Raw genomic sequence first — 12871 nt, forward strand, 5'->3', positions numbered from 1 at the left:
ATGTCTCAATCTTCTTCCACACCAGCCGAGTGTCAGTGAGTGCCATTTAATTGCCAATCGGAGCGATGGCCTCGGCGCCTGTTTAATGTATAATGACCCCGCCGGTGCGCTCTGTCTGTCAATCGCTTTCTATTCCTCGGCGGAAAAAGAAGGGATTGGAGCGGAGGTGCGGATGGAGGAACATATCAAAGGGGAGGCACGGGCAGGGGCCGAGAGGCCTACACTTCCTCCCCGTCACCAGGGACGGCGGATACACCTGTACGACTCCAACCCCATTATCAAAACAATGTAGCTCATTTGCCGGATCCGAGTCTGCGTCGTTCGTGCTCTGAAATGTATTTTTTAGATGGCTGGGTGAAAAGCAGATCGCTACACGAAGCCTTGTGTGCTAACAGCATAATAAATGGCAGCAGATAGGGCCATCAGAATATCTCTAAGCCGAAGACAGGCACCAGAGAGAAACATATGGGCTTCTCTTAATCCCAAGGCCTTCTGGAGTTGCTGTCCACTGACAGTAAGACGACAAAGCAAGGTTTCCCGCTCTCTCTCTCTTGCCCTCTTTAGTCATAGAAAAAGCATAAACACAATTAATGAAACCTTTTCCTGGTGCTCATTATTTTTGCGCAGGAGGCTGGTGACAGCAGACGCCACCGATTTTGACACAAACATGCTAAAGCACCTTCCCTCCGCAGAGACACAAGACCACCACTTATTAATCTATGCTAATTCAATTACAGATTATCAAAACGCATTAGCTCTTCCCCAGCACATCACCAATCCCCCTAGCCCCCATTCAGAAGATTCAATTAGCCTGCACTGGAAATAGGATGATCACAATATAAAGGCCTCATTAGAACAGAATCAGCTGTCACTTAGGCGAAGGTCCAGTGTCTGAGCAGAGGCTGCAGACCTGCACAGGTGCCTGACAGCGGAGCAGGCAGAATAGGCTCATTCCAGGCCTTTGGCAGGGTACAGACGACTTCTCTATGGAGCCGAGAACTCAAAACACACACACGAGTGAAAGCTGTTGGTGTCAAATGTATGAGGCCTCGGTTTCAAAGCCAGCTGTTAATAAAAATGGACCTTTAAGAGTCAGGACCAGCTGCAAAGACCCTGTGCTCATAAGCAGAGCAGCTGCCAATGCACTCAGATCATCACTGCGGAGCTAAATATTGTGTTTCAGAGCTATTATGTTAGGCCTGACCACTTATAATATACTAGATGCAAGTGAGAGATAGGGCCTCATTCACTCACGCAAACAGAATGAATGTAAATGTTTTGTTAAAACACTCTCACGTAAAATAGATGTACATGAAAATTCATTCTCCTAGTTTTGATGAAATTTTCACATTTCATGAATCAACTATAAATATACTGTGTAAACTAAAAATGTACATTTACTGTACTATGTAAATGCACTGCATCAATGCCTTGTTCCACATAAGCATTGTTTTGCGAAAAATTCTCTCTCTCTCAAAAAACATCTGCTCGTATTTCATGAATGAGGCCCAATGTCTGTGTATGTTAAATATCCTAATGTGCTGAACAACAGAAATATGGAACAGGACAATTCTGTTAGCTCTGGAGTACCTTCTCCAAGGCTTTTCATGCTTAAACCCAGGCCAGTGTTTAAGGGTGCACAAACCCTATCCCTGTTTCTCCCTCCTTCTCTTGCTTCCCTGCTTACATTTATCAATCAACGTCCTATGGTCTAAGCTCACCAGGCCTCCAGAGCTGCTTTTCCAATCATGCTGCAATTAAACAGGAGTTTGTCCCTGTCTGGAGACACAGGCTGGGCTTGAGTTGGTCTCTATTTCTCGAAACTATAAACCAGATGTGTCTCTGTGCCTCTCTGGCTAGTCTCGCCACCACCATCATCATCATCTTCACATTCATCATCATTGTGAAAAGAGTATCATATGCTTCAGATTAGGGGGAAAGTCTGAGTAAATGCAGAAGAAGGTGACCACCATATGAAGCTATTGGATCTCACGTTTGTGTTTGAATGACATAAAAGCAACAAAGCAAACAGAGATTTGTCATCTAAAGCAAACACCTCCCACTTCTCACATAACAGATGAGTAACAGTCACAAGGGAGCAATCGCTATGACAGTTAAAACAAACATACGCTCACACACATTTCCCACAATCCCCCCACACATTCAACCATTACTGCTCTCCTGGGGACATTTGTGTCCAAATCGCCACTTAAACCAGACCCCAAAGGGGCACACAAAGCTCTCGCTCAGAGTCCAACGACAGCCCCCTGAAATCTGCAGCACTTTTACTTTTACGAAGAGATTCTTTTACTTATGACGTGAAGACATTGACAGGCCTCTCGTTCTCTGCCATTCAGTCGGAGTAAACGTTCTTCAGGGGTCTCATTATAAAATGATAACAACAATTAATATTTTAATACGTAGCGGATCACATGGGACTGTCTTCTTTTTGAACACTGAGACAAGAGCTGTCTCTCCTTAAGGGAGAAGTTTGTGAGGGTTTGACACGCTCACAGATCACGCTTGCATTCTCAGCGAGTCGGTCGTCCCAAGGCTCAACTCACCTTGACATGGACGCATTGACAGTGAGGGCAGTTGGGTAGGGGTGTCTGAAACCTCCCGTCGTGATTGGGTAAACTGGTTGACCTTGCCTAGGAAAAGAAGAAAGAGAGAGAGGTAAAGGAAGGGATGAAAAAAGAGAAAAAAGCACTCTCTATGCAGGCGGCTTTATTCTCATTTGATCAGAACAAAAATCTAGGGGATTGCAGAGCGCAGATCAAAGGGAAGCAAACTCTGAACAATTTGAATGCCACAAATCTGATAGGAATGGCTAATTAAATTTCATAACCCTGCGCTTGGTGTCGATGGAGGCCCCTCTCCCTGAGCTGAAACTAGGTGTTTTGTTGTGCTAATTAAAGACGAAGCACCGGCCCCTTTAATGGAGCCATCACGCTAATTGAGGTCTACACATCCAAAGACAAACAATAATGAATGTAAATTTATACCAAAATAAAGTGCAGAGAATCAAAGGGCCGTGGCTGCGCTTGGGGCCTCTCTCGGTATTTAGATCGCGGTGAGAAAACATTAAATTAACAGAGCTTAATTTGTAGCCTTTTGTCATATTAACAAGTGTTGACAAGAGTTACCAGGGGAGAGCCCCCGTGTGGAATTGTGGGTAAAATACTGGCAATCACAGTTCATTACTCTAATTGAACAATACAGAGACATGCAAAATAGCATTTGCCACAGAGGCAATTTAGAGTTTAGGGGATGAAGAAAGCCATGGGTGCATTGCTGTGGGCCCCAGCGGTGCCCTTCTAGAATGTATAAACTGTACAGAGGTTATGAGTTAGCTTTTGTGCTGTAAGATGGCCAAAGTTTCAAACTGCATATTAAATACCCAGAAGTGGACAAGAGGTATAAATAATATACATGATGACAAAATGCAATATATTTGAACAAAGCTTTAAAAAAGGTTTTATTTCATATTTAAAGTGGAGTCAAAAGTCGAAGTTCACAATAAAATGCGATTCAAAATCGAATTTAACCCAAGAAATAAAGATAAAAAACATTGATAACATACTTTATTCAATATTTTTTATATTTAAGATTTCCATTTATAATATATATTAAAAATACATATTAAAAACATAAATGTTTTTTTTTTTTTAAAGAAAGTATGTAAAAAAATAGAACAAACTTTGATACAAATTATCATATACACTCACCGTCCACTTTATTAGGTACACCTGTCCAACTGCTCGTTAACACTTAATTTCTAAGCAGCCAATCACATGGCGGCAACTCAGTGCATTTAGGCATGTAGACATAGTCAAGACAATCTCCTGCAGTTCAAACCGAGCATCAGTATGGGGAAGAAAGTTGATTTGAGTGACTTTGAACGTGGCATGATTGTTGGTGCCAGAAGGGCTGGTCTGAGTATTTCAGAAACTGCTAATCTACTGGGATTTTCACGCACAACCATCTCTAGGGTTTACAGAGAATGGGCCGAAAAAGAAAAAACATCCAGTGAGCGGCAGTTCTGTGGGCGGAAATGCCTTGTTGATGCCAGAGGTCAGAGGAGAATGGCCAGACTGGTTCGAGCTGATAGAAGGGCAACAGTGACTGAAATAACCACTCGTTACAACCGAGGTATGCAGCAAAGCATTTGTGAAGCCACAACACGCACAACCTTGAGGCGGATGGGCTACAACAGCAGAAGACTCCACCGGGTACCACTCATCTCCACTACAAATAGGAAAAAGAGGCTACAATTTGCAAGAGCTCACCAAAATTGAACAGTTGAAGACTGGAAAAATGTTGCCTGGTCTGATGAGTCTCGATTTCTGTTGAGACATTCAGATGTTAGAGTCAGAATTTGGCGTAAACAGAATGAGAACATGGAACCATCATGCCTTGTTACCACTGTGCAGGCTGGTGGTGGTGGTGTAATGGTGTGGGGGATGTTTTCCTGGCACACTTTAGGCCCCTTAGTGCCAATTGGGCATCGTTTTAATGCCACGGCCTACCTGAGCATTGTTTCTGACCATGTCCATCCCTTTATGGCCACCATGTACCCATCCTCTGATGGCTACTTCCACCATGTCACAAAGCTCTAATCATTTCAAATTGGTTTCTTGAACATGACAATGAGTTTACTGTACTAAAATGGCCTCCACAGTCACCAGATCTCAACCCAATAGAGCATCTTTGGGATGTGGTGGAACGGGAGATTCGCATCATGGATGTGCAGCCGACAAATCTGCGGCAACTGTGTGATGCCATCATGTCAATATGGACCAAACTCCCTGAGGAATGCTTCCAGCACCTTGTTGAATCTATGCCACGAAGAATTGAGGCAGTTCTGAAGGCAAAAGGGGGTCCAACCCGTTACTAGCATGGGGTACCTAATAAAGTGGCCGGTGAGTGTATATTATTATATATATTCAAATGCATTTAATAAGGCATTTTTGTGGTCTCAGACTTTTGGAACCCACTGTACATAACTTTATAACAGCACAAAACAAAGAGAAGTAGAATAAAATTGGGCTACTTACTGTGGTACTAACCATCCTAGCGGATGGGGAATCTGGCCTACAGTGCCAGGTGACAGGGGGTAGTAGGGGGATATATCTGAAGGATGTGGAGGCCTTGGGATTCCTGCAAGAGAAATATAAAAAATGCAAAGAAAAGAATGAAGAGTGATTGTGAGATAGATAGATAGATATGAGATAGATATGAGAGAGATATGTGTGTGTGTGTGTGTGTGTGTGTGTGTGTGTGTGTGTGTGTGTGTGTGTGTGTGTGTGTGTGTGTGTGTGTGTGTGTGTGTGTGTGTGTGTGTGTGTGTGTGTGTGTGTGTGTGTGTGTGAACGGTGTGAAAATGTTTCTGCTCTTGTCCTGACATAGAAATTCCCTGATGAAGTTTAAGTGTTAAATTTATCCTTTGTGAGATACACAATTGAACAAAGTCAACATCAGAGGGAGGTGGGAGAGGGAGGAGGTTGAGCTCACATGCACAGCTCTAAATAACACGTTCTGATCAAAGCGTGTGGAGGCAGCCACGATGTTGTATGGCACACGGGGGAGAGGAGAAAAAATACAGAGCCCTGTCACATTTGTCTATCGAATCAGAGGATTAACAACGGGCGATAATTGAGGTTCACAAGTCAACAACGCAAACACTGTGGCACGTGTTAAGAGAGAATGACATATTAGCAGCGGATGTCTGTTCAAGTGCGGAAACAGTCTCAATATTGGTTTTGGAGTTTAACGGCCATTAACTATATTATCAACATCACACATGATGGGTAGAAGGTTTAAAACAATTCCTAAAACAGAAGAGTCCACAAAAACAGTCACCTGGTTTACAATGACATACGTTAGCAAGCTAGCCGACTTTTTATTGACTTAATATACTTCCATCGAGTCTACTTGACGCTGTTTTGCTTCAAAATCGACTAAATCTGGTTTTATAAAAATAAAAACAAAATATTCTGCTTAATACTAGTGGCTGGCTAATGGTAGCTGTGCAGGAGGAGGAAAACAATGCCTCCACAGCACACTGGCACTGTATGCAGCGGTCTTAATACAATTTGTTAATTAATTAAACTCTAAACTCAATTAAGCGAGCCATTAAGCAGCACATTAAACAGTCTCTGAGTCTTTAAAGAGGCCCTTAGTGATGAGGTCTGTTATGAGAGCAGAAAAAGCCCTCGAAAAATCAACATGCAGGTTGTTGACAGCTTTGAAGAGCAGCTGCTTGACTGTATAGTGTTGCAGAGGAGCAAAATACCTTTCCGTTTGATAATCTGATTTCGAAACATACCACCAAATGACATTATATCACACCTGAACAGAAACCGTTTTGTTGTGAGATGAGAATCCTGACAGATACAACATAAGCCTTCAAATAGAGTTTCCTGGTAAACCTCCTGCTCACAGTTTTCATCCTGGTTGGGAAATCTAGACTCCCCAATTGTCTGATTTATATGTCATACATTTTTATTGATTTATTATATGAGGGGGGAAATTAAATTTTGTTTCTCAGAATCAGAACAAGAGTTGCTTTGGGATCCCGCAGTTAAGTATAAGAGGTCCCTGACTACATCTCCCAAAAGTCAAGTGGCTCCACAGGCTTAACTGACCCAGGTCAACAGCTCCATCTCAACATGCACACAAAAGGAGGGGCGCAACCTTGGCCCAGTGCCAAGACGACTCCAAAACGCTCTGATGCATCTTAGCAGGTAGCTGTGAATGCACCAGTACAGACGGAGCAATCGGCAAGGATCATACGGTGCAACCGGGACAATGCTTTTAGTTAACCAGGCCTGAAGGTTAGCCTTGGGTTTCACCCTGCTGTTCTAAAATCCATGAATGAAAAGGAAGACGTGCATGTATATGTACCTGTTTTGGGGTCCACGTCTCCCTGTAGATGCGGAGGGGGGTTCCCAGGCGTGAAGTGCTCATTGCTGTAGGTGATCAGAGGTGTGAGCGGGTGCACATGGTGAGGGTGCTGTACCACAGGGACCTTATTAGACTGGCAAGAAAAATAGAGGGATGGGGGTGGGAAGAAAAAGAAGAAGCCGTTAATACATGTTTGGGTTGGGGCAGAAACACACCAGCGCCTCTGATGGACTATTCGTCCATCACAATCTGCAAGCCAATACTCAGAACAGTGTGGTTTGTAATTAAAAACTGTTTCTGAGGTGCAGGATATTGATTCAAACAGTCATTGGGTACATAAAAGACACAGTGCCTGATTGCATTACGTGTCTCTGACCCAAAAAGCACTCGCAGAAACCACGTAATATACCAAATGACAGCCAATCTAAGCACACTCTCCCTCCCTTTTCTCTGGGTTTCCCACATCTCCCTCTTCCTTCAGGGTCTGGTTTTGGAAAAGGTTTGCATTATAAAAGATAGGAGAGGAGGGGTGGGAGGGGAAGAGAGAAAATCCATTTCTGCATTTTGGTCAAATTGGTTTTAGCTATGTAATCTGCTCTTTGTGTTCTTAAGTGGCACAGGCCCCATTTTCAATTACCCAAGATTACAGCCGAGCAGAGGGGTGCTGAGGCATAGCCTGGCATTAGTGTATTCCCAGTGCACGCGACCTAACCAGATTACTGCCGTGGTGTAGATTTGACGGGCCACACATGGAAAGGGATTTGCTCCCGCTAGACACTGTATAAATCGACGCAAACCGAGCCGACTGACAGGAAAACATCTAGCACCCCGAGTTGTTCGCATACATGCCCGCTTTGAGGCGTCCGTGTGTCTGATTGACAGCTGTGCATGTCCTGCAGCCAAGTCGAGGGGACGGAAAGGGCATGTAGGGGCCAGTGTCTTTATTTAAAACGTTCCAAATTTAAATCCAGCACTCGAGATGTTGTTAAAAAAACAATGGCGCTGAACATCAGAACAAGTTTTATAAAAGCAGAGGCAAGCCATCCTTTTGTCAGGACTAAAATATCTGAGCTTTCAAAACGGGAAGGACACCAGGGCCCAAGTCTGAGTTGAAGTGTCCATCTAGGGCCTCTAAACTGGGAGAAAGAGGCACAGAGAGAGGCCACTTTCAGCATTGGGGGCGTTCCGCTCTGCCATATTCCCAATGAAAGATTAATGAACTGAACAGAGCTGCTTGGGGAAAGAAAAGGGGCTCTGGGGACTTTTTCAGGGACCCTGAGAGCAGAAAACTGTGTGGAGACATAAAGAGAAATGGGAAAAGGAAAGCGCGCGGCCACAGAGAAAAACAACGAGAGGAGAGATAACATATAAAAACTAATTTTCAAAAAAAGAAAAGAAAGACCCGACATAAAAAAAAAACCAGACGGGGATGATGACAGTTGCCAAACAGCTGACGAGTTTGCCATTAAGGGAACGATGCCGCACACCCCTCCACCGCAAGCTACCCCAGAACCTCCCCCTCAGTAATGATGTGAAAGAATGTTGTCAATTCTCTCCTCGCTGAAAGGCTTTAGTAGCCATTTAAATGAGTTCTTTTGTCCGGAGCCTCTCCATTGAGGGACAGCTCCAAATGGCAGTCCACTGCGGCCACATTCACCCAGAGACAAGCCAAATGATTTACATCACAGTCACTGGGCCTAACAGAACTCCTTTCAAATGCCACACAGCCCCACGAATAATAGCTGGGCATCCCGTTTAACTGGCTTCTGGGGAGCGCAGCACGCTATCGCGGCTCTGCCTTCTCTACCTGAACAGATCAGCAAAACCCTGAGAATAAAAGAGGTAGACCGGAATAGCGGAAATGGAAATTACTTTAGCTTGTACTGTTCTCATTGGGAGAAATGCGCCTGCTAAATGACTAATAAAAAAAGTGGACCTGTGTTCAGGTCTCATTTTAAAACATGCAAGCACTTTTCTGGTTGGTTTTTCATTCTTTTTTTTTTCCCCATGATGCCTTCTGGACAAGACACACAGCAGGACAAAAATAACATGGCACAATGGGTAATCAGCATACAAAAACACATTCTTCAAACAATTCCCCTTCTGAGTGCTATTCAAGTCCATTAAGTCTTCAGTCTTAAGAAAAGCTTCACAATAAATCTGGCTCTGTTGACCCCATTGCTATTGTATGATGGCTTTACCCTGTTCCTCCAGACATGGCTAATTGTCTCTAGCAACTCAGGGGAGTGAGGAAGACCACCTACGTACGCGTCCGTGCATACCCGCGGACAACCGCATACTGTCGGACGCGAACAATCGCAGAATACGCGTTCTTTAAAACCCTACTTCTAAAACAACTCATTGAGTTTGGAGACTGACACATGGAGGTCCAGCGAGACACACAATAAACCCACACAAGGAACACAAAGAAAATATGTGGGCGTCTTTTTTCCCTATTATGTGCAAAGAAAGCAGGCTACTTCCTGTTTAATCGTTTGCCAATACCTCCCACCACAACCATTATGAATAGATAGAAGAAAAAAAGGCTAAAGGACTAATTCACATAAACCAGGTAAATGATAATAATACACCTAGATCTCTAGATGTGGTTATTTCCTGAGAAAATAAGCAAATTTGTAAATGACAGTGTGTAGATGCCTTTGGACGAGGTAAATAAATAAAATAAAATATGTGTCAACAAATCTGTCAGCATACCCATTGAGTGTGTGAGTAAATCTGTAGACATACGTACCCCCTCCAAACCAATGAGATTGACAGTTTCTGCTTAGGGTCGTGACCCCTAGTGGTGGTCTTACAAAAGCCTGGCCTGTTTTAATGGAGAGGCCTGTTTGTCTTAGAAGAGCATGTCACACTCGTTTCAATGCAGCGCCTATCAAATCCTGTCCTTTACTCTCTTTTCCTGTCTCGTTCACAAAGTAATGTGCACGCACACACACCCCTTATGACATCTTTAGATATGTCTTCAGACAGTTTTTTAGTTTTTTCGTGATTATGATCACTTTTTAAACTCACAAATTACACATGGTTACTTAAGAGAAATAATATAGGATGAGAAATAATATCTCATATAGACCGCTTTAAAGGGTAAGCCTTGCAAACAAAGCAAGAAAATAAAATACTGCATAATCATTTAAAAAAATGATTTCAAGGATATTATTTTCTTAGACAATGAAATATTTAAGAGCAGAACCTAGTCATAAAAATTATAATTCCGTCATTTAAAATTTACAATTTAAAAATCCTGATATGAAGTAAATCTTACATCAGTCGAGTCTATAAGACTAATGGGAAATAAGTGATATTTGGGTATGCCTGTGGAAGAGATACAAGGAGAAAGAGAAAGACAGAAGGCCGGACAGCAGCAGGGAAAAGCTGTTGGCGCTGCATTTCCGCTTGGTGGCACCTTGCAGAGCAATTTAAAGACAAAATGTGAAGGTGGCGACCTTGTGGCCCCTGAGGGCCCGAGCGCCTCACTCCGCTTTACGGCATGATATGATGAGTTGTCACTGGAGCTTGTGGGCTCTAATGAGCTGTAGTGGGGCTGGGGGGGGGGGGGGGGACAGGGGGACGCAGGGGGTGTGACATCCTCATGATGGATAGAGGGGCTCTCAGGCCTGCGAAATTCCAGAGCAAGCAAAAAAAGCAGCCAAGGACTTGAACTCGAGAAGTGTACGTGCCAATGGCTTGCATCCAAACATAGTGGACACAATGCAGAAAACATCCAGGCTTGTTTATGTATGAGAATGTTCAAATGAGCAAGAAATAGATGCAGCCAAATGTGTGCTTTTTGTAAAAGAACACTCGAAATGAGACAGAAGAACTTCAAAAGAATATGGAACTATGATGATGTCACCGTCACTATAACAACCCTCATCCACCCACCACTCACACTCACACACAACAAATGACGCTACAACATCTATAAAAATATAAATAGCAACTTCCCTCCTCTGTTCTCAATATTGAAGAACATTGTGCCAATTTTCTACTTCCTTCATTTAAAAACAAATATGATAGAGAAAATCACAAATCAAATGTCTCAAGTGGTTAAAAAAATAAGAAAAAAATTACACTGCTTCTAATGAAATCGAAAGCTGCATAAAAATGGTTGCATAAAAAAGGATTATTTAACAAATAACTATTTATGCATTTTAATCAATTTATTAAATTTACATGGAAGCAAATGACAATTTTCTGTCAATTTAAAACAATAAAGAAAATGTTAATTACAACAGAACTAATTTTCTTACATGCAAATTTCAAATCTCCAACAGGCTAAAATGAAGCACAGAACACTAATGAAATATTCATATAATGCATACATTATTACTTCCCTTCCTTTCCAAACCCTCAACTTTAACTAGGTGCATCATACACATCTTCAAATGCCATATCAATCAATCTAACTCTAAGTTCTTCTTTATGAAACACACACGCACACACACACAGATCTCTAAAGCCACTCAGATGCAGATAAAATGACAGTGCATCCTTACTCAGTCTAACAAAAGCAGAAAGAAGATTTTAAAAAGGCCATAGGAGTGTGAAAACAGCGTGTGTAACAGCGCTGAGCACTTACCCAGGCATTAAGACTGTATTGCCAGCAGCCAAGCTGCTGTAGGAGAGACAGCCCAGAGGCCAGAGAGCCAGTCTTTCCTCCCCTGTCCTCCAGCCCCAGTGAAAGGCCTTCTCTCGGGTACATGAGCCCTCCCCTGTCCTCCACCTCTCACTCCCGCCAACAAATAAGACTTTTTCTCCTTTCTTCCCTGTCTTCTTGTTCTTTTTCAACCTTAGCTTCTTTCCCAAAACTGCTATTGTGTTTGAGCGGGCGCATGTGTGTGTCCCTCACCAAAGGGTCGCACACACTGAAGTTCACGTGCACGGCATTGTTCGCAGGGACAAGCGTTTTTTTTTCTTTGCTTTTTCTTTCTTGCGGATCACAGGGAGATCTGCGTCTTAGGACGTCCGGCAAGGCCTGTCCTCCGCCAGCAGATAATCACTCATCTCTCCTTCTCCGTGAGGTTTTCCTTCAGCGGTCAGTTGGTCCAGCTCAAAGATATACGTTTTTTGTTTTTTTTTAAAGATGAAGAGAAATCTCACTTGATAGTTATCAGAGCTGCAGAGATGTCTTCCCACAAGCAAAAGAAACATGAAAAAACACTAGGAAAAAAGGCTTATTACTGTTGTGCATGTGTCTGTCCAAGTTTGTGTGTGTGTGTGTGTGTGTGTGTATGTGTGTGTGTGTGTTTGTGTGGGTTCTGCAGTGCCTCCAGGATGCCCAAAGACGAACTAGCAGCTTGAAAAGCCTTGGCTACAACAAGGTAAAGCGAGCAAGGCAAGGGAAGGAGACAGAAAGAGAGAGAGAGAGCGAGAGAAAAGACAAGAGAAAACAACATCCACAAAGGGAGGGCAAGATCAGCAAAGTGTGGCAAGCAGTCACTTAGCTGTGTGATTCTGACAGTCCCCTCTCTAAGCCCACCATCCGGGGGAGGACGGAGGAAAAGGGGAGAAAGGTATTTGTCTGCGTTTTGACATGGACGTGACATCAATGTGGGGTCTTGTTTCTATTGTTTTATACTTCTGTTTTAAGGGGGATAAAGAAGATCCTACATTTAACTCTTCGTGGCCTTGCCCTGACAAATCTACAAAGGCCTTTAGTGCATCCACAATTTCTCTTATTCGTTTCTGTTTTTTTTTTTTTTTTACTTTACTGTCTTAAAATTATTTTTTTGCTAAAATATTTTTTTGTCCCTCAAATGAATTCTTCACAATCAAACCATTCTTCACAAAAAACAAGGAAATGAAATAAGGAAATGGAAGACGGAATGCTTACTAACAACTAAAAAACATCTGATCAAATTCCATGTTATTTTCCCTTGTTTTTTAAATTTTTTTAATGTAATTTTTATAGCCAAAAACACACCACTATTTTTAACCATTTTAA

General features: G+C 42.7%; 2 protein-coding genes across 30 annotated transcripts in view; both read right to left on the reverse strand.

The window, feature by feature from the left end:
• The window catches only part of entpd1 (ectonucleoside triphosphate diphosphohydrolase 1), a 266701-nt gene that overhangs the window by 129187 nt on the left and 124643 nt on the right, over window positions 1-12871 (reverse strand). The window lies entirely within an intron of this gene.
• Window positions 1-12871, reverse strand: part of tcf7l2 (transcription factor 7 like 2) — an 85798-nt gene that overhangs the window by 9846 nt on the left and 63081 nt on the right. For 28 of the 29 annotated variants that reach the window (XR_008809287.1, XR_008809286.1, XM_056268785.1 and 25 more), the window contains 3 exons: window positions 6907-7039; window positions 5058-5160; window positions 2565-2651 (listed from right to left, as the gene is read on the reverse strand). Coding sequence is in view for 27 of the 29 variants with exons in the window: in XM_056268785.1 (XP_056124760.1) it covers window positions 2565-2651; window positions 5058-5160; window positions 6907-7039 (323 nt within the window). In the remaining 2 variants the exon portion in view is untranslated. Of the gene's footprint in view, window positions 1-2564; window positions 2652-5057; window positions 5161-6906; window positions 7040-11506; window positions 11823-12871 lie in introns of those variants that run through there. The other variant, XM_056268806.1, reaches the window with a different exon arrangement.

The sequence above is a fragment of the Rhinichthys klamathensis genome, unplaced genomic scaffold (assembly GCF_029890125.1).
Source record: "Rhinichthys klamathensis goyatoka isolate OS25496 unplaced genomic scaffold, OSU_Roscu_1.1 h1tg000277l_1, whole genome shotgun sequence".
In the NCBI taxonomy this organism is placed as follows: domain Eukaryota; kingdom Metazoa; phylum Chordata; class Actinopteri; order Cypriniformes; family Leuciscidae; genus Rhinichthys; species Rhinichthys klamathensis.